Genomic DNA, 27,996 nt, shown 5'->3' with positions numbered 1-27,996 from the left:
AACTGTGTAAGATATGCATTTATTTGCCTGCTCAGAACCAAAAGAGATGCTATTCCGAACTACTGACATAAGACTTGTTTTATTTTAAAATGTATTTGTGTCCATTACGCATATTTCATAATCACTGAACCTTTTTGTTAATTATGACAAATGATGATAAACAAGAATATTGTACTAGGTTCCCGTGTCGTCTTTACACTCTCATTGATGGTGCAGTTACAACATCATTTCCTGTCACATGAATACACTGTGCTATGAATGTACAACCTTGCGTCAAAAACTCTTACAAAGATTTTGTTTCTTAGACTTTAGCCCTGGAACAGGCAAAAGGAGGAACCGTATGCACGGACAACTGGATATTATAAAAGCAGGACAGGGATTCTGTGCAAAATCCACCTGGATATTCTTTGACTAGTGAGCATGTAAACCTGCAACCTGACAGTCTCTTAATGCATTTTCTTTTGGGGAAATCATCTAGCACGATGGAGAAGAAAGAAAACCATATATTTGTCTAGATGCTACTAGGTGACCGTATCGCACACTAAGTGTGTACTGAGTACAGGGGAACGTGGGCCCTACAAGAGCTCAGCATTATAAAGGGCTCAGCCATGCAAGAGTCTAGCTTTTAAACTGTTTATTACCCAACGGAGTCTTGCTGCCTGCTCGATATTAGTGCAGACTTTGTGTGCTCAGTTCCCTCTCTTTCAAGTTCTTCCTGGATGTTCAGACTTGGCATTGCTCCCAGGGAAGATGTGGAGCTAAAAAGCATGGTGAAATATGCAGAACTTCAGTCTCAGAACTTGGTTCTGCTCCTGTTGATTAAAGCGGTGGAGGGTAAAGGCTTAATGCCAAATTTTCAAAGCAAAAATTTGTACCTAATTCAGGATGGACTTCAGCAAACACAGATACAGAGCTAGCTTCTTGCATATATTTCCATGTTTTGATGTCTTGAAAAGAAACTCGTTGAACACATACCCTCACCCTCTTAGAGCAGATAACCTTTACAAACACCATTAACATTAAAAACATGGCTGGGCTTGAGTTTATCATGAGAAGGATTATTTGGTCTCTCTTCCTCTCCCAAGCTGCTGGTAACATCTCCACTGAGCAAAAATACCATATTACGTGGCAGGGCTCTGCCCATGCTGATTAGCCAGGGACCAGCTGTTGAGCAGCTGGCATCTACTCCTCTTTCCTTCACAGGAGATGTTCATATGGGCTTCTTTCCTCTGCCCAGCTGCTGATTTCCATGGAGCATATTGGGATGCAATTGCTTTTGAAACGTTCTTGCTGCTCAAATTTATGTGAAAGTGGCCATGGATTCAAAGGAGTGACTGAAAGGCAGCAGGATTGCATAAACACCTTTTCATTGGGACCAGGCTAAAAAAGAAGCTATTCAAAAGTATCCAAGGAATTAAAAAACAAAACAAAATGCAACAACTTTCTCATCAGAACCTGCTGACTCTTTGAAACCAAACTTTTCTCAGGACTACAAGCTTTGATAGTAAAATTTTCAGACACGAGAAAAGACAGAAAAAACACATGCAATGATCTCGTGGTACAGAGCTCTTCTGGGCTGTGAGAAATAAAGGTTAAAGTCTCTGATTTGGGTAAGAGCCAAGAGACTTGAACCACAATCCAGTGACTGCCCTAAGCGTGGGATTATTCTGGGATGATAGTCTAGTTTTTCTACACAAAGACAAAAAAAGTGAATATTTCCTCCTCAATGAAGATCACTGACAGTTAAGAAATCTCAAAAGGTTTTGTGGGATGGAAGCAGAGACCAGGACAGCTGTCTTGTTCTCTGGCTTGTTCTCACCTTGCCAAGGCAGACTCTTTTGGCAACTCAGGATCTGCTGAAGACTGGAAGTGATCTACTCCAGCTAACTGCCAGGCCACATTCCTAGCACCAGGGAACAAAAGCAGGGCTGTGCTGTCCCAAAGCTTAGCAGGGATCTTTCCATGCCAGCGTAACCCTCTGGAAATCAGATCCACAGGTTTCATCTTTTGCACTGTCTGTAATATTTTTTAATAGAGTTGATATTTAAACTGCAGAAGAATGCAGAACAGATGATGTTCAACCAAAAATAAAATAAAGTAAAATATGAGAATATAGAAAGATAAGAGAAAAAAATGCAATATGCACTTAGAAACAAAAATCTAGTTTTCCAGTGCCCTGGACTATTTAGAAATATAAACACTGGGAAAGGAAAACAGCCTTGTTGTGATTAAAATGAGCTAAAGATTGGAAACTATCTTTTTAGCTACTACAGACCAGAATTTAGGGGGGAAAAAAAAGATTGTTATCACCATTTATATATAACGGCAGTTCTGCAAACTAAGATAAGCATCATCTAATCTTGTGTTTCAGAAAATTGATTAAGTTTGGAAAGAATCATTCCCCTGCTGCTGCAATGAACAACAGGTTTTATGCATTATCCAGGTTTCAGCCTTCCTCTGAAACTCCAGAGATGCGGTTCTGACTCAGCCAGAAGTGGAGCCCCAGGTTTCCTACCTCTCTGCGCTATCAGGCATTACTGACCCTGGCAGAAGAAGATAATAGGTGATCAAGAGCTACAGATTACAGTCCTCTGTTCTAATTTAAGAAGGAAATTAGCGACAGTTCAGATTAATCTGCAGGTTGGGGACTGCAACGTAGTGAAGACGGTTTATTCTGCATCCCTGTTGCAGGGGGAGGATGCTGCAGGAGACAAAGCTGATGGGTATAAGGTATAAGCAGAAATCACTGAGCCATCCTATCCAAATTCACATGTGAACGTAAGTCAGAGCCACTGCTAGAGATTGGATGTTTACCTGACTCCGTCAGCAAGGAAATTAGCAGAAAATGATTGTAATGAGTAGGATTCACTCCTCTGATCAGGAAAATTTTATAAATGCCTCCTCTGGATGTTGTTTTGCTTTATTCAGGAATATTTCTCAGACTAAGATTTTCTGCTTGGGTTTCCTTACTGCTGAAGACTCTGTATTAAAATTCACCATGGCAAAACTCACTTTTTCATGAGTATACCTATAAGTGTGGTTTTGTATAGAATTCCATCTTCTGAAGATTATTGTGCAAGTGAAGATTTGTCCTGACTTCTTGGCAAGTTCAAAGCTCAGCACAGACAAGGTAATCTTCTCCATTAAAATAACGTGTCCGCTCTGTGCCACCCAGCAGTTTTGGTGTTAGTTTTACCTGCTCACTTCTTTGCAGCATTGAGTAGAGGTGTAAATGCCTACGTTGATCAGATAGCTGATGCAACTAGTAACACTGTTGAGAAACTCTCCATCTCACATCTTCCCATCCTGCAGATACAACTGCCGAAGCCCTGAATGATGGATTTCCTATGTAGGTAAATAGCAATAATGTAGTGCAGTGGTGGTGTAGCTGCGGTGGGGGTCCGGAGTGAGAGCTCAGCTGGAAGTAGCTCCCAAAAGAAGAGAGGGGGAGGCACTAATGCTTCTTCCACCTCTTTCTCAACTGCTCTTATCAGTGAGCCAGCTTTGAGCAGCCAGCTACGCTCCTAGAAGTGGAGGGATTGCATTCCTGGCATGGACCCAAACAGCTCTTTGTATGGCTAGGAAATGCTAGCACTTCCAAAGCTGAATTCCCAGGCAGATGCTGCTCCAAGAAGGAGAGCCAGAAGGAGCAGAGACTAAAGGACATGCGTTTGTTGCTCTTTCCCTCTTAGTCTGTTGCCTCCTTTGAGACTCCAGTGTGCCAGGGAGAGCGACAGAGATGCTGTCAGCTGTGCACCCGCTTCTTCAATTCACGGGAATAAAAATATTTTGAAGGGATGACTAGGGAAAGAGCACCGATATCATTAAATCAGTTGCAGCATCCACAGAAGAACTTCTGCCTCCACATGTGCCATATTCTGCTACTGCTTATAAAAGGATCCTTTTGCTCATGAAAAAGGGTTTTCAAGTTCCCTTTTCAGTTGTTTTTCCCAGCCTGCTATTGGGCACACTCAGCGCTGGAAATCGGGTTTTTTGGACTGAGATTTGCCAGTAAACCTTGGAAAAGTAAACCAGATGTCCCCCTGTACGTTTGGGTCACTGCAGCCTGGAGCACAGAAGAGCAGTTTATCCACTAGGTGGAAGCCTGTAAATACTAATGGCGGATGACCACTGCAGCAATTAAAAAAGCCAGCTGAGATTGACTCTAATTCATTCTCCCGATTTCTAATGAAGTAAGGCAAGGTTATCCTGCTCCCTGGGTAGACCCAGACACCTCTTACACCAAAGACTTGTCTCCTTAGGCTTCTGTCTGCGTGACTCAGGAAGAACAGGGAACAGTCAACCAAAAATGCCTATTTTGTACATATTAATTTAGCTTACATATGCCGTTCGTAACATATTAGGAAAATGAGGAGCTCTAAAAATCCAAGTTGTCTACTGCTGCCTATGTTCTGGATTTAATTTTGCTTGCTCTGTATACAGATCACAGAAAGTAAAGCTGTTTTTGCTGTGGTCACAGCCATATTCACTCCCTGATTTAAGGCAGGTTGCATTCCAGGTGGAAATAAAAAGGCAAAAGAAAAAAATATTGTACTGGAATTAGCTTCTGGAGTCTTTTTCAGGTTCTGAAATTTGGAAATCTGAGTATGTGTTTTGTGGACGCCCAAATTTAGTGTAGTTGCACTGTGATTGCAACAGGAACGTTTAAAAAGCTTTTCTACATTTAGACAGTACACATAGCCCTCTATTTTCTCATTAACGTTTTGCCTTTTCTATTAAAGTTCATAAGAACTATATTTATCTATCAAATAATTTGCATATTATTACTGTAACTCAAATAAGCAGATGATGTGACCAAGCTATATGCACCATACATCTGCACCAGCATAGCAGTCAGCGTGAGATCAGACTGTGGATGGCTATCTGCTTCATTGGCAGTTACACTAAATTATGCACCAAAAAACCATTGAAAATCCAGTCAGTGAAGCTGTCTGTAGCATACGTGGCAGATTAGCTGAAGATTGTCAATCACTTTGCGTCTTTAATTTTCTGAAATTCTGGGCCCAGCTGTGTTGGTGGCTCTTTTTTTGTACTGTTGATGCAACCAAGTTCAAAATTCTGCACAAACCGTGAAGCCAAACTTCTGCATTTCTCTGGTTATAGTTAGGAGGGAATCCGTAGTTGAGACTTTTTGCTTTTAGCTGAAATGGTTCCTACACCTGGAGCAGGATATTCAAAATGCAACCAGTGAAGTTCTGGGCTATTCAGTATGGATACTCTGGATTTGGATGAAACCATGCTGGTTGATTCATCATGTCTCTCGAATCTGAAGATTGAGAAACTCTGTGTGCTTGCTGCATTTATTAACAGAGCTTTCATATGACTCAATCTTAAATGTATCCAGCAGAGAACTTGGACTGTTGCCTGCTTAGAAATACAACACTAGACACGTGCCATACGCATCACTTCCCCACAGGTTCATCAATAACAGCGTTCTACAATACCTGATCCAGAACAAACGTTTCACCTCACAGTCCTGATTAACAGTGCCTTTTCTGTTCAGGTGATCTGCTAAATCGCCATGGGTACTCAGGAGATAGAAAGCCAATTTAGAGCTGACTGCAAGACATGTTGTTTCCCGACACACCAGAGATATCTACTTAATTATACAAAGAATAACAGTTATATGGTTATAATGGTGCTGCTTCCAACAACCTGAGCTAGAGCTGGAGTGCGTCTAGGAGGGAGCTCTCAGCAGTGGGACAGTCACACAGAGTCCTCATGTGAATAGGAGATGAAGCAGATCATGTCTGCAGACATTTACTGATCCAACCTCCGAGGAAGACGTGGCAGCATGCAGTGAAGAATCTCCCCAGGGTGGTTAATCCTCTGCCTAGCTAACATGCTGTCCTGAGGTTTCCGAAAAGTGGCTGCAGCTACAGACTCAAGTAACTCAGAAGCTGAGGGCAATTCTCTCCATAGTTTTAAGTAAGGTCCAAATTGAGAAATGATGTAACTGATGGCTTGAGGAAGGAATGGCTTTGCTTTGCTTTGTGGTCCTGGGTTATTCCTTGGAAATCCCATTGTGCATACAAGCCTGATAATTTTCTAGCTGGTTTGCCTAGAATCAGCCCATTTTCAAGACAAAGAAAGACGTGAAGATCCTGTAGAGTTCATTAACTCTGGATAATTGCAATTACACAGTTTCTAGTTATATTGGAATACCCTGGAGCAAATGCTTAGACCGGTACTCCTGGGTGTGCAAAGCACTGCACAGATAGGCACCTGGAGAAGTCAGGAGTGCTGTGTTTGCATCTACATGAAGACGACAAAAAATAGCAAATGCTTCTTGATTGTTTTCCCTTCTGAAATGGAATATATAGACTTTGAGCCTGGAGCCTTATCTGAGATTAGCCAGACACTACAGAGACTTACTTATCTTAATAACAAATATTCCTGAAGCCAAGATTTTTGCTTGGCAGTATTCCTTACATTAACATTTCCATAAATCATTTTGATCTGAAATATGGCTAATGGCAATATAAACTAGAAGCTACATTGCCTCAGGGTTGCAGTTAAGGCCCAGCGACAGCACAGTACAAGACAACAAAAAAGTGAATCCCTGTACTGCTACCCCGTATAACCTACCTAGCTGGGAGTCCTTTCACCTTCACAAGAAACCAGGCTAAAAACTACCTGTCAAGGAAGACAGTTTAATTAACAGAAAAAGCATGAGGTCTAGCCAACTAAATTCAATCACTAAAATGCTTTTCCTTCTCAGCCCAGACTGCTCTCTCTCCAGCTGGATGCTTGTCCACTCATGGGTTTCTTTCCTGCAGCATCTCAAGAGAATCCTGGACCATTAGCCCATGCGAATTTCTGTGAAATACGATCTCTTCCATTTCTTAGCAGGGCATATGCCCTCACAAAAATATCTAACTTAAGCCTGTTAGATACCCCTCTGAATTTTCCTTTTATTATTTTTTCACCTACTTGCTGACCTTATTCATTACTTCTGCTGAGTATATGGTTAGCTGTCAGCTGCAGCAAAACAAAGAAACCCCATTCTTCACGTCTCTGTTTACACTCTATCAGCTACAAACCCCATCTGTATCACTTCCTCAACGTACACGAGTAATTTTCCTGCAAGACCTTTCAACATCTGTGTCCCCTGTGTCTGAATCAGCTGCTTTTGTTGATTTGGCAAAGTCTCTGGCATATGCTACAGGGAACATATGGTCTAAGCATGCCTTTCTGTTACGAGACAGCGAAATTCCTCTGCAGATCTCTACAGATCAGAAGCAGAATAAATCTCTGATATTACGTCTTTTGAGGCAACTGCTGACATTAGTGAGGCTGAGCAGAGGTCTTATATCACTGAGAGACCATGAGAGGTAGCAAAGGCAGGAGGGATGCCCAGGGATAGGCACCACAGTCCAGGACTGATGGTGTGATGTGCAACGTACGTGACTCGTTGCTGTAGGAAAGTCAGTAACGGTGATGATCATACAGACATCTGAAAGTAAATGATCTGGGAAGAAATGATCAGTTTGCAACACTGATGAATTAAAGGCACACCACAGCGAGGATAGAAAACTGGGTCTGTGATGGACCACTGTGGTTCTGAAGGTGTGGGGTGTGCAGGATGGAAGAGCTGCAAGAATGAAGGAGCAAGTTTGAGCAATTATTAGGTTTGTCAGCATGATAAACAAAACCCACTCTGTCAAAAGATGAATGGCTATCAGTGCCAGGCTGTATCAAGAGATCTTTGATCCTGCCCCAAGCAGGAGGAGATCCTGGCTGCCCTCAGGGGTGTGAACAGGCAGGTTTCTGTGAAGTAAGAGATCCTTCGGTAATGAGCATCCATCTCCAAAGAATGCATAACTTGAATCACTTGAAGCAAGTGGTTTTGCAGCAGGTAATGTCTGCACTTGAGGGACACTGTGCCTTCACTCTTCTCCTTAAAGTGACTATCAACAGGCATCTGCGGCTGTTCGTGTGACTGTCAGATGACTACGAGTGGTACAATTGTGAAGTGCGGTTACCTCAAACTAAACACACCGAGTGCGTGACGTGCTGATAGAGCACCCACGGAGAAAGAGGTGATTTTAAAGCTCACAGGCACATTTTTTTGCTTTCAGATGTAGTTCTAAGTGAAACTGAGGACTGAGACACATATTTGCAAAGAGCTGAGAAAGTTCAAACCAGTTGAATGTGAAGAACAATGCCTGCCCACACTCTTATTTGGGAATCGACATTATTTTTGTTATTTGTCCAACTATAACCTCGAATTGCCAGCCACGGTGCAACGAGCTTTTGGGAGGAGCTTTGGGCTTTTGCTCACTACCCGGGGCAGCAGGAAGGAGTTAACGGGCGATCGTGCGCCGGCCGAAGGACGCGTTAAGCGTGTGGGACAGCTGTGGATTCTCCAAGGACACCGCTTGCCCAACGCGCAGGCTGCGAGGTACCAGACTTGGAGCCGCAGCAGGCGCCGCGCAGGGCACTCAGGCAGCTCTGCGTTGTACATTTACTTTCCCACGCGTGTTCCCGGAGCCTGCACCAAGCGCTGCCCCGGTGAGCGGCCCTGCAGACCGAGCTGCCGCTCGCCCGAAGGGAACCGGGGACGCCCGTCCCGATCCGTGCCCGGTGCCCCGCGGAGCCGGGCTGCAGCGCTCGGGGCGGCCGCACCCGGCCCCGAGGAGACGTGTCCGGTAACCCGAGGGTCGGCCGAGCCGCGCTGGAGACAACCAGAAGTTTCCAGCCGGCCAGCTCCTCCGCCTCCTCCACGTCCCTCCCTCGTCCCTCCTCCGCCACCGCCCCCCGCGCCGCCGTTTCCAGACACTTCCAGCCCGGCGCCTCCGCCCCCCCCCCCCCCCCCGCGGCGGATAAAGCCGCCGGTCCGGCGCCCCCGCCCGGCACTGGGCACACGGCACGGTACAGTACAGTACGGCACGGCACAGCCCCGGCCCGCCATGAGCGCCGCCGCGCAGTCCCCGCCGCCGCCGCCGCAGCAGATGGAGGGTAACGCCGAGCCGCTGCCCCCCGGCTGGGAGATCAAGATCGACCCGCAGACGGGCTGGCCCTTCTTCGTGGATCACAACAGCCGCACCACCACCTGGAGCGACCCGCGGCTGCGGGCGGCGGCACAGGTACGGCGGGCGGCTCCCCTCCCGTGTCCGTGTCCCGTCCCGGAGGGGCGCGGCGGGATGAGGGGCGGCCCGAGGTGGGGTGGGGGGGGACCGGGGAGGGCCGGGGGCTCCCCCCAGCGCATGGCAATGCAGTGAGGGCAGGAGCTGCCTTTTGTCTCTGACGCACTGCAGTCCCTTTTTTGTGCATTAAATCATTTGATACCTCGGCCCTGTAATGTTTATTTAAAGTTGGTTAAGTCCAGCCGGCCTGCCAGGGAAGACGCGAACCTTGATTTATTTTTCAGCTGTGAACAGCCCAAACAATGAACGCCCTTAAAAAAATTAAGAAACCCAGCCCGGACTCTTACTTGACAAGTTTTGTTTTCTTTTTTTTTTCTTTTTTTTTTTTTTTTCTGATCACAAACTGTCTCGGTAGCTGTCTGGTCTTGCTCTTAAGCATGCTCAGAGAAAAGCCGTATCTTAGTCCAAATATGTCCATGGAAGGAGAGGCGCGGAGGGGAGAACGGTTGTGATTTTGTCGGCGCTCTCAGGAACGGCCCTTTCGGGTCAAATTCTCTCGGCTTTGGGCAATACAGCCCGTTTGGGCAATACGGCCCTCTGACCAACGCTGGTATTTTCGCAGTGCAATGGCTGTAGGCAGAAAGTGCTGGAAACTTGAGCCGAAGTAGAAGTTGCCTGGTGGGAAAACGATTCCCCGGGGTTTTCGTGTGCTTCTCTGCGAGCAGCATCGCTGCACGCCGGGCTTGCCGGGACGGGCTGGGTGGGGTTTGGTCTCCCGGGGTCCCCGCCGGAATGGGGGGCCGGGGGCTCCTCCACTTACCCGGGCACGGAGCTCCGGGGGCAGCCGGCGCGGAGCCGTGCGGCTGGCCGGGAGCCCGGGGCCGGCTGCCGCCGGGGAGCGGCCGGAGCAGAGCGGCCCCGGCTCGGGCAGTGCCCGCGTCACCGCGCCGGGGGAACCCGGGGGCTGGAAAGAAATTGGTGCTGGGCACCGATCTAAGCAGGAGCCCCCACATCTTATTTATCTGTGCTGAACGTATTTTAAAAATACAGCACTTGTGAAATAGCTGCTGTCTTCGAAATGTGTCTTCAACAGACCTGTTGCAACTTGTTCTCCAGTAGCCTTACATAAAACATGAGGATCAAAGCACTCAATAAGTGTTATTATTTTAAGAACTTAATGCTTCTTAAAATAGTAATTGCCCAGTTTGTGAGTGCAGACCGTGACTGAAGGCTTGGTGTCAGAGCAGCCTGGCGTTGAAAAGAAACGAAAGGGATGTACTTTTCTATATCAAATTAACTCCCTTTTCAGCTTTTTAAGGGCTAGTTCATTTGATCTGTAAATAAATGAGATAATTCTAGTGATAATACAAAGAGGTCGTGGAAAAATATAAATTGATAATATGATTATTGAGACTGGCATAGGAAAAAGTGCTTTAACTCCTCTTTGGAGGCACCTGTTAGCACTGGCTGTTATGGCAATAAAAATAATAAATAGTAGGGGTTTTTATAACCATAAAACATACTTGAGAAAAGTGCGCTGTTTACTCAAAGGCTTTTGTTATGGAAATACCACTTGAAACTAGCCCGTTTAACAGAAAAGTCACATTTAAGCTGCTTTTGATAGTTGTGTGAAAACAGTTTGAAGTACTCTGATGGAGTGGTGCCTGAAACAAAACAAATTTTCACCCCTATCTGATGTGAAATCTGTGGTAATGAAAAGTGCCTCTTCTGCCAAATTGCAAGTGTTATTACAGATATTATTCTGTTATTACAGAAAAAGTTGCACCTGCTTTTGAACCATTTATGTGGGACACACTTTTTTCAAAACAGGAAAATCCGCTGTAAGCAGGAATGTGTGTAGCAGCTTGGGATCATTCATTGAAAGAAAGAAATATTTCTAGAGATGAATGTGGAAAATTGTTGATTTTTGGAAGTGCCTGTCTAATTTTGTTCAAAGAAAAAAACCCTCCAGTTTGTGGTGCTCGAAGTTGAATGTAACTGATCTCATACAGCCATTTGTCAGGGCCTTGAGTTAAGAACATCTGCTGGAATTAATAGGCAGCTTCTCAAATCGTTTCTTTAAGTACCAGTGTATTTCACAAGGACAGGTACTACTTAGCAAAAGAATCTCAGAATCAGGTCCAAGGAAAGTATTTTCCTTCCTAAATAATATTTTCTTAGCTAGACAATGCCAAAGATGACAGATTACCCACTGACATTGAATTTCAAATCCAGCAGTAATTTTTGAAGGCATTAGACACTTTTTTTTTCACCTAAACAGGTAGGAAGGATAAAATCACAGATGTAGGCAGAATGAGAGACTAGATAGGAACAGCTTTCTGATTTCCTTCATTCTCAGTCTAGCTCAAATGAGAACGTTTAGAAGTGATCTGAGAATAGCAAAAGCTGACTGTGTGTGTCAGACTTCACGCACCTTTCCAAGGATGATTATACAAAGATCAAACTGGTACTGACTTCATCACTGTCTTGCTTTCATTGAAATCAGCCAGTGAAACTGGCTGATTTTTTTATCACTTTTATGATGGTGTTTAAATAAGCCTTACAGTATATCTATCAAAATTCTGTCTCTGAGTATTTTTTCCCTTTCTGAAGAGACCTAGGCAAGGAAATGAGTTTTACGCTGTAATGGACAATAAATGAAGTACAGGTCTAAAGCTAACTGAGCTTTTCTAGCTAAGTAAGATAGCTGAGACAGTGTTAGTAATGAAGTCCCATTTTTCCCAAATGGTCTTATTTACTGTAGGCTTGACATCAGTGTAACTATGCTGACTGCAATAAACTACCAGATATATAATCAGGTAAAATGAGAAATGGCTCTTGAAACTTTAACCCGTGACAGAGCCATTTTAAACGAACAGAACTAGATTTCAATTTTGCATTTAACTATGTATTTTAGGTGAGTTCATCAATTCAGATGGCTCTCTGTTATTTTCTCATTCAGTCTGGCTTTTTTTTTTTTACCCACATGAAGGATGAGTGTCCTTCCTTTGCACGTTTAGCTCTGGTACTGGTATGAAGTCATAGCAGTATAAGGCTGGACTAGGGACACCTTCCTGAGAAAGAGCAGAAAATCACTTACTGTACTCCAGTGAGAAATAAACCATGACTTTGCAAATGATTGAAAAACATTTATTAACAAAACCTCTTGGCAGGCTAATGATTTTCTTCCATGTCTCTAATTAGTTAATAGCAAGACATTGAAAGATCAAGTTACAATCAATATTGTGAAGCGTGTATATGCATACTTCCACTAAAAAAGTGTTTACTAGCAATGTCACTCTTCTTCCTATCATTTCTTTGGTAGAATTATTAATTTCCTATGCTTATCTATTGTTAGTATTTTCTGTGTTAACTTATACCATCACAGCATACTTTCTGCAAGATTGTCTTAAATTGTTTACTTGGTTTTCCCCAAAGGTTTGATAAAAATAGATTACATTTCAAGAAGAAAACAGAGAACAAGGCTTGTATAAGTATTTATTGATGCCCCTTCCATATGTTGTTTCCACATGCAGTAAACCCAATGGGAAATACTGCAGCTAAAAATAGACCAAAGGAATTGATTGTGCTGAGCTTCACTGAACCAGTATCACAACGATCGATAGCTCAGTGATGCCTTGGGTTTGAGAGAAAAGCTGTACCAGCCACAAATCTGGGAGCAGGCATAAAAGTGATGTATTTATTGGTTGCAACAGTCGGCCTAAACACAGGAAGGAGCCATCCTGCCCTCTTACTGATGGCTTTGTTGGTAGTTGGGGAACAACTAACTACACCTAAGTTTCCATCCTCACCCTTCGTGACTGTTGCATCTCTCTTTCTCTCTGCTTCCCCAAATAAGTCTTAAGTCACTCGATTCCCATCTCTTTACCAGTGAACTTATTTTTGAGCACTGACTTCTCACGTTTGAGTTGACTGAAAAATTCTTGGTAGACCAAATTAGAAATTGCACTGAAAGTTGAATACAGCTTCTCTGAAACTCTGTGTCTTTTACAGTGGCTCACATCAGTGGAAGGGAATGTGAGGCTAGGTACCAATTTAGGTCTCTTACCTGCAGTGGTTTTTACATTACTTATGCTGATGTACGTTCTGTCACAGTCAGGCTAATAGATTAGTTACTGGATTAAAAAGGTACTGTGTATAAAAGGCATAATATGTAGGAGTGGTAAAATTATTGGTAGGCGATTTTTGGAGGTTTGTGTACTGGCTTTGTCCAGATTCCCTGAAGCTGCTTTTGCGTAGTTATTTAAAGCCCCCCGTGATAGAACATGGTAAGCAGGGAGTTAATTTATGGAGATACCAATTAATCTGAAAACAAGGGATGGATCAAATTGGAAAGAAGAGAGAGGAATGTGAAGAAATGACGCTGGAAATAATGTGGTAGTGTCTGGGCAATCATGCAAGAGGAAAAGCAAGGAAGGTCTTGTGTGGTTCTGCATAACTCCTGACACAGCATACCTCTGATCTGAAGGAGGAAGGAGGAGTACTTGGGCCAGGTGGCACCATTCTTAACTAGGAATCATTTTTTTAGCACTTAGAGCGTACACACAGGGGGGACTTTTCCATGACCATGTGGCAAAAATGGAATTGTTCCCACTAGAACCATGATAAGTCCAGTAACAACCCAATATGTTTTGAGGAATGTAGACAGTATCACTCTCTAGGTAAGCTCTGCCTCTACCTTCTCCTCTCCATGACAAGTTAAATATAAATATAAAATAGAAGAAATGGCTTGTTTGCACAAACCACATTACTTATAGACAAAAAATACTGTATCTTCAAATATGTTGCAGAAGCTGTTGGTTTGATTCTTTCTATTTTTCCTTCTTGGTTTTACAGACAGGAAAATGGGACATGGGGCTGTGACTGCCATCTCCCAGTAGGTCAGGTAGCATGTTTTTATGGCTGATGGCAAAGTCTTGCAATTGATAAATAGGGTGCAGTGTAACAAGTGTTTTTATAGTGTTGGAAAAGGAAGTGAAATCAGAAAACTGCTGTGTGCAAAATGAAATTTAGTTGAAAATGTAGACCCTGACTATAACCTGTGAAATTCACAGCCAACTCTTCAACTGTTAGCTACTTATTCTCCTTTTTTATGTGACATTGTTTTGTTAATTTTTGAGGCTCGTTCTTTCTTCCATGTTCCAAATTTCTGGCTCGCAGCTAATAGCAGGAAAGCAACAGGTTGACCACCTGCTCCTTAGGTAAGCAGGCAGCGAACAGAAATAACTGAATAGAGCATGTCATTCTTATCACACTTGACAAGGATATTTCTGTTAGCGCTCTAAAGGGCTTTCCTTTAACCCTGTCCGTTAAAGCTGACAGGATAGGGGGTGATAGCAGCTCTCTCCCAAGAGTGCTCTGCTATTTGTAGTAGTTGTTGCATCTTTCTCTGAACACGTTCAGTTTGGCCCATGGGATGCTTTCTGTGTGTGGGCCACCTTCCACTCACGGGCATAAAGGGCAAATGTCGTCATGTCTGCGCCAAGGCATTTTAGCCTAAGAATGAATCATCTGAGTGATCAAAAAAAAAGAACAGTTTTAGTTCCTGAAATAAAATAGGTCTGCAAGACAGCCAACATATTTGTTCCAGTAAGGCTTTCTGTTCTAGAAAGATTAGGATATGATTTCTCCTCCAATTTTTTAATAGTGTTTGTTTATTTCTAATAGCATCATTGCACTTCATCAGTTAGAGCATATGTTAATGGTAATTACAAGAGAGAACAAAAGGCCTGTTTTCCTATACATCTGCATGTTAGGAAATAAAACTCAGCATTCAACAAGTAAAACATCAAAAGCAGCTTGGTGCATAAATGGGTTACATGATGCGACCGGCACGAAGTTCTACTGAGACAGCTCATGCAACTATGCTTATTCATGGTTTCTTTCAGTCATTAGCTAATGATACCTTGCTCAAATGTCTATGTGCTCAGTGTATATATTTAAGCATGAATTGTGAGTAAGAGTGAGAATGTAAAAATCTTTGGTGGCTGAAGCACAGCGGTAGGAAGTTGGGGGTCAGCACTGAGAGCAAATCACTCTCTGCCTTCCCACTTGTATAGTTTCCTGGGAAGTATTAATGAAACATACTTTATGGTAATGTCGTACTATTAATATACTTAAACACAAAGCGCTGTTGAGAAACTTCTTAGAAATACTTGGATATGCTGATTTCTATCAGTAGCAAAGCTAGTATAGTAGTTTTGATTTATTTACTTAGTGCAACAGAGAAAAAAAAAAGGTCTGGCCAAAAGTAAAATCCATGTGGATATAGAATCTGGTTCTACTGGTGAGTTTTGCCTTTCCATGACATAAAATGGTATTTTTAATAAAGAGAATTGGTACATCACTCTTAGATTTGAATATTAGGTACTACTGGCTTTTTTGCTTATTCATGGTAATTTCTAATAAAAAATAGATTTGAGTATGTCCAAAGAAAACTTAGTTGTATTTCAGTCACTCAGTTGTATTGTTGTATTATGTTGTGAAAGAACAGTCATACTACTTCCTTCTTCCTAAATATACAGGATTCAGACTCGAAATCGTGGGAAGTGTGCTCTCAAGTCAGATTTTGTCAGATACTGGCATTTTCTCAGTCATTCGAGCAACCAGAATACTTTTATTTACATGATACTCTTTACAGCAGGAGCTTAAAAGTTCAGAACCATATTGAAGTCAGACCTTCTGTTTGCATACAGAAAGAGGTATTTCATCTCTTGGTAATGTTAGTAAAATTTGTGTTCCTTTGCTAGATAATATTTACAAAACAAGTACAATGTAAATATTTGCACTGATGCTCTGTAGGTGCTACAGAGGTATATGTAATATATACATGCTTTAGAGAACTCGATTTATTGTACTATAAATAATACCAGTACAGGTCAAGAAAAATGCAAGAGTGTGATGGCAGCAAAACTTGCTTTTTAACAACTTTTTCTGTAGACCATTTTAGTATGGGGCATGAAAAATGTATTATGCAGTCTCAAAAGGGAGATTCCAAGTTTGATACAACTATTCAAGTAATCCAGCGTGCACACAAAAGATTTTGACAAGTTTCATTCTATTGGTACAGCCATCTGGATGACTTCAGTGGCAATTTGCTTGCATCAGCAGTGGCTGAATTTGCAGGTTTCTATGTTTCAGTCTGGAATAACACTTGAGCGGTCAGGACTTGTGCCATTGTCCACTCTGGATAGAGTTTTGTTGCAAGGTTGTGTTTTTCTCTTGCTGTCACTTTGTTTTTATTCCAGTGGCACACAGTGTGAGAACTCACTTAAAATCTGAGCAAGTTTGAGGATTTTAGCGTCACTCCTGCCTGTACCCTTCCCATGGGAAGCCAAGAGTAGGACGTGGGGGTATGAAGCGTTTTTTCCAGTTGCACAACTTGTGCTGGCTGCACCTTTATTTATCATGGTGATGGCCTCACAACAGAAACGCGTGTCCTCATCCCGTGCCGAGAGGTGGGACCGCTGTCACTCTTTCTGAGCAGCTCTCCCAGCATGGTTCAGCTGTCCTACTCACAGCTTGTTCAAAACAGAGTGATGCTTTTTTCTCTCCTTGGACTGGTGATGATGACTCCTCTACACCTGCTCGGTACCTCCTGAAATGGAGGATCGGGTCTGAGTTTCTGGTGGTGTTTCAGGGTACCTAAAGTGTAGATCAGGACTGCTTGTCAACATTTCTGAGCTGTTTGAGGGAATTTTTTTATTTTTATGCTCCCTCCTTTTTTGGGGGGATTCTGTCTCTTAAATGTAAGATGAGTGTATGATCACAGCCAGGATTCCTGCAGCGCTGATTGTCAGTTGTGCTACTTATAGGAAAATTGATTGATATTCTGTTGCTCATAATTATTCTCAATTTTATCATCAAAGTTCTTGTTTTCTTGGATGAGGGCAAGAGAAATTTACCTCATTTATTGATGCAGAAATAGGAGTTGGATTCCAGGGGTTTTTTTTATACTTAAACTGGGAAAGATGATGGACTAAGGAGTTTCATTGATTTATTGGTTGTGTGTTTCTGTGTGGATTTGTGCTAAATGTGAGCTCTGGGCTTTTTCAGATATCATGTTTCTTAACAGCAAAACCTGTATTTGTTAGAGGATGAATAAAAATTAAAAATGGATGGTTTTGGTGTCCTGGCTGGCTAGCCTATGAAATTTAGGAATTAAAGCATTCAGAGGGAATCCACGAACCTCTTCTGAGGCATTACGGTGAGTTTTCCAGAGCTTGATTCTGTTCCTCCCCTTCCCGCAGTGTCCCCAGGCACACCTGAGTTTCTGCTGAAGTCTTCCAGAACCTGTTTGTCCAGGCTGGAAGTGCAGGCTTCCTTGCACAAAACCGAGAACTGCTTTGGCCAAAAGCCTGGCTATGGGGGTACTGGGATCCGCACACACTCACTGTTGTGCTAGATCCTCACTAAAACTGAGCCTGAACAGCTTGCAGCCGTCTACCTTAACCCAAGGGCTCTTCAGTCGTCAGTCCTGATGCTGCAGTGGTGTTCTTCAGTGCAGGGTGTTTCAAAGCACATGGATTGTGCATGTTCATGGACGTGTGAAATGGTGGGGAGAAAGGGAACAGGAAAGAAGGAATGTTGAGGATATGGTGATACAAACTGGCTAACATAAGGAACTGTTTGTAGAGTTAAGTGTTGAAGAGAAGAATGTGGATCAGGAAGAACAGTTGTGATGAGAGCACCTTTCCTAAATCTGATTTCTCTGCCTCAGAGCTACTGATGGTGGGGGGAAAAAAAAGGGGCGCTGCATTTGTTTGTTTACTGAGGGCTGCTTCAATATGACTGCTTCAATATGACTGCACTGTTGAAACACACACACACGAAAGTCCTTCGTGGTTAGTGGACCTGACTAAAGGGGAAAAAGGTCAGGAGCAAAGGACCAACTTGAAATGCTAACTTTCCACAGGAGCAGCATAGGTTTTCTGAAGCTCTAAGAATAAATGACAAATTATTAGAGTATAGTTTATGCTATGGCTCTTAGAGGGGCCAGTGTTTCCATAAAAAAAGTATTAGAGTTTCACTTCAGATATAAATTGAATTGTTTGAAAAAAAAGCAGTCCAACCTGATTTTTCTTTAGGTTTGGGCTGCTGCTTTTGTATTTCTTACCAGGGCTTAAGTTGCAGAGGCAGATTTCTCAGGTTGCTAAGACTGTTCAAAACAAGGGCAGCTTCAAGGGTCTGAAAATGAAGATAAGGGAGGGGAAGCCTGTGGTCAGGCTTCTGGGAGGGGGTTCATGGAGGGTGGGGGGAGTGGGACACTGTCTATGTTGAAACCTTGGCAAGGATTTATCATTGTCGATTGCTCCAGAAGTCTGAAGGGCTTATCCCCAAATGGAGCAGTTAAAAATATTGCAGACCCCTAAAATGCCAAGAGAAAGGAGCTGGCAACTAATTGCTTAGGGCAGACTTGTTCTACACCCAGTTGGAGTGGAGCAATTGTGGGTGAGAGCCTTCTCACATCAGGGCATCTGTAGGTGCTGCTGGCCCACCCAGCTCCTAAACCCTTCCCAGCACTGACCCTTCCTGCGGGAAGTCTGACAACGCTGGAAGTGAGTGAATCTCCTTTTTATAGCCGTGGGAGCCATGCCTGTAGGTGGGGTGGCTGGCTGTGAACTCTCAGGTTACACCCGCAGCCTGCTGCCTGCTCCCTCCATCAGGGAGACTGTGCTGAGCAGCTGGTGCGTGCCGGGTGCAGAATGCATCGAGTCAGCGTGGAGCAGCAAGGTGCTTCTTCCGACAGTCAAATCATCACTTTCCCTCCCTGTTCGGCTCTGCTCGCCCGGCAGACGTTTGGCTCTGATGCAAGCTTGCATTGTTGCTAGCTGAGTGCACCTCAAATTTATTTTTCGGCAAATGCAGTTTGGCGTAATTGCATGTCCTTCCAGATCCCAGGAGAGATGGCTGCTGGGAGAGCTGTGGATTCGGGGTTATGCTGGTCCAGGGTGAACTGGCAAATGTTGGTCCTTGGGGTCCTGAAGTGCCTAGACAGCCTGCATTCAGCAGAGGAATGTGGTTTCCCGGTAGGGTGAATTGAAAATGACTCATCTGTCGGCAGTGGATCCTGGTGCAGACCTTGGCATGAGATCATCCTTGTTCTGCAACTGGAAAAGCCGACTTCAAATTACTTCTCTGTGCGAACTTTCTAGGCCTGGCTCTCCTCTATGCCTCTCTCAGATTTTTATTTTTTTTCCTTTGTTTGTGGAGGCTTTCTTTAATGAGTAAAAGGAAATGCAGCATCAGGGCTCTGACTCTGAACTTGTTCCTTTCAGTACTTATCTTTATTAGCTTACCTAAATAATAGCCTTTATTCTCTGCAGTTTCCTTGCTTACAGGAATTCTCAGAAATTACTTTTTAAGGGGATACTGTTATATAGGAAGAACACTCAAAATCTGCTTGGTAAAATAGTTAATTCTTAATGAATTAGTATATTAATGTGTACAGAAGCAACATTAAATATTTTTGCAGCTTAAACACCTCTTTAAAAATAGGGTTTCCAACACTTGCACCATATGTCCCCTTATTAAATTCTCCTCTTACTGAATAATGACATTACCCTCTGAATGACAGAGGTGCTTGTTATATGATCTGACTTAGAGATACATCTGGAACTTGGCCCTCGCGGGGCCTCAAAATAGAATGACCGATGCAGGAAGAACTTACTAGAGGACTTGTGAGGGCTCTTGGTACAAACCACTTCCACCCTTGCCAGAGCTCCAGAGCTTTGACATTGTCCAGTGAGCATACTCAGACAACACAGGGATTTATTTTATTTTGCTTTTCAGCATTTTCCTCTTTGTTACGCTATCCTGTCTTCCCCTCTTCTCTCCCTCAATGTTTACTGAACCAGATCCTCCCCTAGCTGAGAGTGAATATATCCTTCAGTATGCAGCATCAGTAGTAACTCCTTAGATAGCCAGTGGGGAGAAACAATACCAACAAACACTGTGCTTCAGATGGGAGTAGGCTTCTGTGGAAGTATCTTTTCAGATGTTACCTATAGCACTGGGTGGTTTCTGAGAGGTGCTAAGGAGAATCATAGAATCATAGAATGGTTTGGGTTGGAAGGGACCTTAAGGATCATCCAGTTCCAACCCTTCCTGCTGCGGGCAGGGACACCCTCCACTAGACCACATTGCCCAAAGCCTCATCCAACCTGGTCTTAAACACTTCCAGGGATGCGGCATCCACAGCCTCTCTGGGCAACCTGTTCCAGTGCCTCACCACTCTAACAGTAAAGAATTTCTTTCTAACATCTAATCTAAATCGACCCTCCTTCAGCTTGAACCCATTACCCCTTGTCCTGTCACTACACTCCCTGACAAACAGTCCCTGGTCCCACAGGCATTTGGAGGAGCTCTGTCTGAAAGGGGTGGGCAAGTGGCTAAAAGTAAGTAATGTATGCCAAGTAAGAAATTCTGTTGTAATTAGGCAGGTATTCTAAAGGCTACATTGATATTTATGAGAAATGAGGGTGAAACACTTGTACGTAAGTAATTTTTTTAGCTTACTCTCTTCTCTTGCCTGCTGATCTGGAGTGTTAGCACCTGCTGTTAGCTGCCCTGCAGGGACCCAAGAGGGTCTGAACTTCTCATACACAACCAATACTGCTTTAGGGCAGCTTTTTCTCACTAGGTGTATTGAGCTGAGCTACCAGCAAGTGCTATGTGATGTTTTTAACTTCTAGGAAGGCCAGTCGTCAGCAAATGGTCCATCTCGTGATAGCCCCAAGCAGCCACCAGCAAGAGAAGGAAACATGGGATACCCCAAGCTCCGGGCTGGCTATATCCCTATTCCCGTCATCCACGAGGGCATCGATGGCAGACAGCAGCACCCGTGCTTTTCTGCTCCGCAGCCTGGCGTGCAGCGATACAAGACAGAAGCCGTGCCTACCACGGTGCAGGCACAGCCACCTCTAAGGGGGGCCTATGCTGGCCCCGAGTCCCCTCCAAGGGGACCTACGGAGGCTTCTCAGGCGGATAAACAGTGTGGACAGACAACGGCAGCTGCAGCAGCCCAAGCGCCGGCCGCACACGGACCCGAGGTAACTTGTCAGTATTGCTGGGGTGTGTTTGCATTGGTCTTTGCAGCAGTTATGACCTGAATGTCACACGGGTAGTTTATCCTTCAGAAAGCCAAACTTGCCACAGGATTACATTTGCCCAATACTTCCTGAGTATTAAAATGCAAAAGTGCACAGTCATGGCAGCATAAATATGTAGGGTTTTTCTAGCCATCACCTGCTTTCGCTCTGGAATGATTCTGCAGAAACAAATGCATGTAAATGGCTTCTGCAAAAAGGGAGCCTCTGAGCAGTGCAGGTCCTGCAGCAAGGCAGGGGATTGCTTTAGGGGTTGTACCCCACAAGCGGAGGATACAGGCAAGTCTCATGTTCTGCACCATGAGTCACAAACCGAAGAGAACAAAATGGGAGAGGAAAAAAAAAAAGTGGCCAGTTAGCTAACAACCCAGGCCATTTTAGAAGTTGTACTGCTGTGATCTTTGCTTTCCAATTTAATACTTCAGTTGTACTAAGTGTGTAGATTTACATATATACAGCTTTCAAAATTAATTGTAAAGTATTTTTGTCATTCAGTGGCATGTTAAAATACTTTCAAAATACAAACTTCTTTAAATAAAAGAAATGCTTTGCATTTCAGAAGGTAGGATTTTGGTTTGGCTGTTCTCTCTAGAGAATTAGCAGCATTGGTATTCTTGTAATAAATGGAAATACCAACCTCATTTTTATTCAAAGTAAGATCAGCAGGAAATTCAGCCTTCACAAACCTGAAGATATATTTTCAGCTTGGTAATTCAGCAGTGGTGGCTCTGAAAGCTGTTTAAAGCCTGAACAATGTAATTAAAATTCTGTTAGCAGGTTTCTCAGCCTACTCAACTAACAATGCCTTGTCCATGCAGTGCCAGGACAAGGGGCTCAGTTTTTCCTTCTCCCAATGCTGTACAGTTGGGAACACACTTTATCTTGTACACAGAGTGGCTTCAGGAACATGTCTTCTGTGCCTCTTACTGAAGTCCTCTGAGATAACTACTGAGGACCTGAGAACTTGCCGTGACAAACTTAGGCAGCACGGTGTGGTTATCAACTGAGCAGACCCTGTGATTGTGCCTTTAAACCCTATGTCGACGAGGCCACCAGTAGTTGCAGTGATAGGTACCATAATACAAACCAGCACTTATTTAAGATTGCTGTTTCATGAGCAGCTGAGCAGTTCACCAGCACCAAAAGAGGGGTCTTGTTCCCCTTCCTGTCCTGCCTTGCCTGCCATTCTCTTGTCTTCTGCCTGTGTTGTCCTGCCCTTTCCTCTGCCAGCTCCAGTACGACCTGGCCTTTAACCAAGCCGAGTAACAAACCCATCAGGAAATAATTTTTTTGCTCTTACTTAGTGAGGGAAACTGGTCAGACAATAGCCTGAGAGCTGCTGGAGTTGTTGCAAAGTAGGTAAGGTGATGGATTGGCATAGCAGGAAGAGGGAGGGAGCTGTGAGCAAAGCAGCTGACTTTCCCCAAAGTGCAGCCCCGCAGCCTGGAACATGCTGTGAACTGGATTCTGCAGCAAGCCTGGTGCTTGCTCCTGCTAATAGCAGGTCTAAGTGCTGCTCTTGCTGCTGGTGCCAAGGTGCTAAGGTTTTGGAAGGTCTTGGGGGGGAAAAGGGGCATGAGCCATAGCTTGCCATAGCTTGCTACTGAATTCCATGCTTTAAAAAAACCCAAACCAAAACAAACATAACCTCTTAGCGTGACCAGGATCAGAAGTCTAAATGTTGTATGCCTCTGTTAGGGGTTTGGTTTTGTCTCCAGCATATAATTTGTTTGCTTAACTTTAGTTTGCCTCAAATTTAACAGGTTTAGACAGGAACAGCCATGCAAAAGCTGCAAACATTGTGAGTGAGCATCCACTCCCTGCTCATTTGAGGGCTGGGAATGCTGTAGCTCAGGTTTCTACTTGTTATAATGATGCACTCTCACAACTTCTGTGGCTTGTCTAGTGAGGCCCTTGACCAAAAAAACAAGGAAGTGGATCCTTTGCGTGCCGGAAACGAGTTCAGTTTCTATGACCATCTCCTCTTCTCTTTGGAAATGAAAAGTACTGTGAACACAAAACCAGTTAAAATTTAATAATGGATTTTCTTTTCATGGCAGCCTCAGTCTCCTGGAGCTTCTGATTCTGCAACGGTTTCTCCTCAGTCCGCTGGCAGACCCAACGCAGGAAGCCATCAGCTTCCTCGTGGTTATATTCCAATTCCCGTGATCCATGAAAACATCCAAAGGCAACCAACGCAAGTCTACCACCAGGCACAGAAGACACACTACCCTGCCCAGCAGAGTGAATACCAAGCCCACCAACCAGTGTTTCACAAAATTCAACCAGATGAGAGGGAGCCCATGACAACGCGAGCACAGTCTCCGTTCAGAGTGTCTCAGAGAGGCTCATCAAGCCGTGAAAGTTCACCGGCCAGAGTTACCACCCAGATACAGCCCCCAGCTCCTATCAGAGTGCAGACAGTTGTAGACAGACCCCAGGTACGTACGTAGAGTTACCTGCAAGGTGTACTGTTCAGTGTGGCTAGAGCTGAAAAATCGGCTCATACTGACAGGTACATGAAAGCATGTAAAGTAGTTTCCATTTCTGTATTTAAACAAATTGGGAGATACTGAGATAATATACTAGCAGCAAGCTGCCTTTCCACCTATCAGGATTTGTGGAGTCTTTGGATCGCTGAAGTATGATTTAACACACGATTTGATTTTCCTCTCGTCAGAGTATAATTTGGTGTAATTACACTGAGGTCACCAATGTTGCGTTATGTTTGTGAGAAGAAAGTCAGGTCCATGGGATTTGTGGCATCTGTGTAAATACACCTCATTGATGTCTCGGAACCATTTAGGATAGCATCAGATGCACAAAGTAATTTTAGTTGTGAAGAAAGAGGATCAGCAAAATCTGGTCTTGGAGCTTCTTATTTATTCTTCCTACATGAATCATGCTTTTGTTCATTGAACATTTTTTCCATGTTAAAATTCTTACTAAAACTACAGTTAAAGACTACTGGGAATGACACAACTGCAAGTGTGTGGAAGGGGGTATGTATGAAAGCAAGCCTTGATTTCCTCTCTGGAGAGATTTCACACTGAAAATGACAGGAGAAGAATTAGGTTAATATTTTTGAAAACCCAGGTGCTAGGACAAAACAATGAAGACTTCAGATTTAATGGCATATTCTAGGTTAAAGTGCTGATTTATTTTTACAGGTGAGAATTTGAGCTCCCTAATCAAATTTTATGTTTAATGGGTAGCGCAGTAACAGATTGTCAGTGCAGGCTATTACTTATTTGGTTTAAATATAAATGTAGGTGTTTTACTTCAGCCATCTAAATCCATGAGAGCTGCATCTAGTAGCCTTCCAAAATAACTGTATATGTGTAGAAATAAGTGAAGGGGGTCGCAGAGGAAGGAAAATAAAGATTTTGTGAATTCCAGTTTTCTGTGAAGATTTCAAAACTAATCTCAATTTCAAGAGATTCTGATTTGATGACTGTTAAGATCTGTAGTAATCCCAGGGGTTGTTTCTAATCTCTACAGTGTAATAAGATTGACATAGTAACCTCTGCATGTACATACTCTAAAGATAAAATCAGTAAAAATAAGTGCTAGCAAAAAAAGAAATGTCCTGAAAACAAGAATGGGATGAGAATAGCCCAAAATGGGATTAAAACTCAGCAAAGTAGTTAGCTTTTCAAGAAACACCAGCTTTGTGACACACTGAGGATGAAATCTTGACTGTGCTGCAGTCAGCTGCAACAAATCTTACTGACTTAAATCAGGTGAGGGCTTTGCTCTAAGGTCCTAGCTTATAAAACTGCTTGTAGGGCTGATTTTAGTGAGCATGGGCAGGATTTGGTGGGTTGAAGTTTAATGCCTTTGAGAGTTGATTGGTGCTTGTAATCTGCAATAGTTTGAAAACAATAACTGAACTCTTCAGCACAGTGCTTCTTTTAGTTTAAAACAGTAGAATTTGGCAATGAACAGGAAAAATTAATTATCTAGGATGTGCAAAAATTGTACTTCTAGAAGTACATAAAATGTTAGGTTACTTGTTCTTTAGAAGGAAATGAGTATTGTTCATTGTATCTCAACACAAACTTGCCTTGCTCACTAGGTTTCTCAGCAACAAGTCCCACCTCAAGAGCCACCAAGACCATCCCCACCACCTGAAATCAAACCTGAAAACAAGGCAGTCCCACCACCCGAAACTGAGGTGCCATCATCGTATATCCCAATTCAAGTCACCCACCAAGAACCAGAACCTAAACTACCACCCCAGAAGCCTCCAGCCATGGCAGAGAAAGCTGATAAAAAGGTTCCCTGCCCAGCTAAGATTGTTCCCCCACAGGAAAGGCCACCTCCTGAAGAAGTGGCGACACCGAAGACAATGGAAACAGGAGAACCTCAAAAGCATCCTGGTGTTTTGAAAGTGGAGGCAATTCTGGAGAAAGTACAAATGCTTGAGCAGGCAGTCGACTCCTTTGAAGGCAAGAAAACTGACAAAAAATACTTGATGATTGAAGAGTATTTGACCAAAGAGTTGCTAGCCCTAGACTCAGTGGACCCTGAGGGTCGTGCAGATGTGCGCCAGGCCAGGAGAGATGGTGTAAGGAAGGTCCAGACCATTTTGGAAAGACTTGAACAGAAAGCAGAAGATGTCCCAGAACCAGTTCAAGTTGATGGACTTCAGCCAAATTTGCCAGAGCCTAAGCCACCACAGGAAATCATGGAGATTGAACCTGTGGTAGTCAAGAACAAGGGAGATACCAGTAATAAAGATACTAAAGAGGAAACCAAAATGGAAAGACATCAGCCTGAAACTAAGGAAGAAGTGTTTACCAATCTTGCCACCACGACAAACACATCTAATAATCCAACTGAACCATAGTCCCATGCTGAAATTAAAATCTCTCAGACTTTATAACTTAAAGTGTGTTTAAGTGAATTTTAAGTTGCATGCATTTCCAGAGCTCTTTTCAACTGGTTTTTAATCAATGTAGCAGCTTGGGACACAGTAAACACTTTGTGGGGGAAGGAGGGAGTTAAAAAGAAAGTAATGCATTTATCCTTTATTCTTACACTATGTAAAAGACATGTTTCAAAAATAAACCCTGTACATTAATCACTTTTAGATCAGCTGAGTGGAAGAAAAAAAAAAACCCAACCAAAACCCAAACCAACTATTTCAGGGTTAATATTGATGCATGTTGTTTAGAGTATTCTTCTGCAGGTGATTTTTGTAAAATCAGTGGCCTGCACTGTCAGAATACTAGTCCTTCTATGTAGCCACTCTTACAGTAATGTTTTTATTTTTAATGTTCACAGTTGGGCACTTTAAGTAATGATGGATAGAAAGTGTGTAAGAAACTGTAGGGATATTTATATGTGTGCAGGACTTCGATGCTATATTTTAAGAGGGAAATAAAATAATATAGAAGCCTAATTTAGTCTTGTGATTTTATAAGCTGGAAATGCAAGGGCAGTAATCGGTTTCAAATACACTCTTCTAAACATAGAGATGTCTTCTAGTACACCATTGTAGTTGAAGTCTGACAGCTGCTTTCTCATCAAGACCAAAATGTGCCTTTCTCCATTCACTTGCTCCCTTCTAATGTCATTGCTGTATCACAAATGTGGATTGAGGAAAGAATTTGGCTTAGCATTTCCTTTTTTTTTTCCTTTTTCTCCTCCCTCTGGCCTGGGAGTCACCATTTAACTGAAATCTTTTTAGCATTAAGAAATCCATATTTACTGCTGTTGTCTTACAGAAATTTACTTCACAGCATCCTAACTTGTTCTGCAAAGCCATTAGCCTTTTTTAACAGCTACTGAATCTCCAGCCAAACCCAATATGATTAAGAGGAGGTCCTCATTTTGTGAACAGTAAGCAATACTTCATGGTTGTTCTAAGTGATTAGTAACTTACACTTAGGTGAGGGACATAAAACATACTTCAGCTACATCCATGTAAAATAAAAGCAGCAGTCAGACCAGTGCAGAACAAGTCATAACCAAACTCCAGAAGTTACCTTTGACTTGCATTTGTAAAATGAATAAAGCTTTTTTACCTGATAGTATATGTTTATAGCCTATGAGGAAAACTTTAATATAGCTGCTCAAGGCTATTGATTACTTATTGAATTATACTCTGAATCACGAGATTAGTTTGGAAATTAGGTTTAAACCCATCTGAAAACCTGGTTAAGAGGCAGGTTGAGAGGTGGTCATCAATAACTGTCACTCTTTAAAATAAACTATAACATGTAAATTGTAATTTAACAAGTGTTTTGAAATAACCACTGGACTGAACTGTCTGCTTAGTTGTACATAGAAGGTTGATGCTTCTTTTAGTTTCATTTTGATAGTCAACAACACCACGTAAGAATACACAATGTCTTGTAACCATTTTGCTACTCTAGCTTTTGGAGCAGCATTGTAGGCATTCCAGCAGAAGAGGTGTGAAAGTTCATCCCCCTGCATAATTCTTGTATGAACTCACTTCAGTGACACATTCCTCCTGCAGGATTACATTTCAGTTGAGGACACACGTCTCTGACATCATGTAACAAAAATACTTAAATTGAGGAAAATCTGCTATGGGTTCTTACAATTAAGCTATAAGCAAGGTCTGTGGGAGGTATGAGGCCCTATCTCTCCTGGTTTCTCTTAGTAGCTCACTAAAGTAACTCAGATCAAAACCACCTCATTAGCTGAGATGGCAATGTGGAAATTCAGATTACAGTCATAAAAACATGCCATTTACAGGAAGTTAAACAGGTGCTATCCTTATAAAA

General features: G+C 43.0%; 1 protein-coding gene across 1 annotated transcript; it reads left to right on the top strand.

Moving 5' to 3' along the window:
* The first annotated feature begins 8,868 nt into the window (after positions 1–8,868).
* BAG3 (BAG cochaperone 3) lies at positions 8,869–26,645 on the top strand. The gene is made up of 4 exons (XM_054832323.1): positions 8,869–9,110; positions 20,825–21,181; positions 23,299–23,679; positions 25,317–26,645. The coding sequence occupies exons 1-4, from the start codon at positions 8,934–8,936 to the stop codon at positions 26,088–26,090; spliced, it is 1,689 nt and encodes a 562-aa protein (XP_054688298.1). The 5' UTR covers positions 8,869–8,933; the 3' UTR covers positions 26,091–26,645.
* The last annotated feature ends 1,351 nt before the right edge of the window (positions 26,646–27,996 follow it).

The sequence above is a fragment of the Grus americana genome, chromosome 7, assembly GCF_028858705.1.
Source record: "Grus americana isolate bGruAme1 chromosome 7, bGruAme1.mat, whole genome shotgun sequence".
Taxonomy (NCBI): domain Eukaryota; kingdom Metazoa; phylum Chordata; class Aves; order Gruiformes; family Gruidae; genus Grus; species Grus americana.
The sequence above is the reverse complement of the archived record's forward strand: the minus strand, read 5'-3'. Positions and strand labels throughout refer to the sequence as shown.

Coding starts and splice junctions, on each gene's coding strand:
- BAG3 (XM_054832323.1), top strand. CDS start 8,934: ATGAGCGCCGCCGCGCAGTCCCCGCCGCCGCCGCCGCAGCAGATGGAG. Junction 9,111..20,824: donor GGCTGCGGGCGGCGGCACAG/GTACGGCGGGCG, acceptor TTTAACTTCTAG/GAAGGCCAGTCGTCAGCAAA. Junction 21,182..23,298: donor CGGCCGCACACGGACCCGAG/GTAACTTGTCAG, acceptor TTTTCATGGCAG/CCTCAGTCTCCTGGAGCTTC.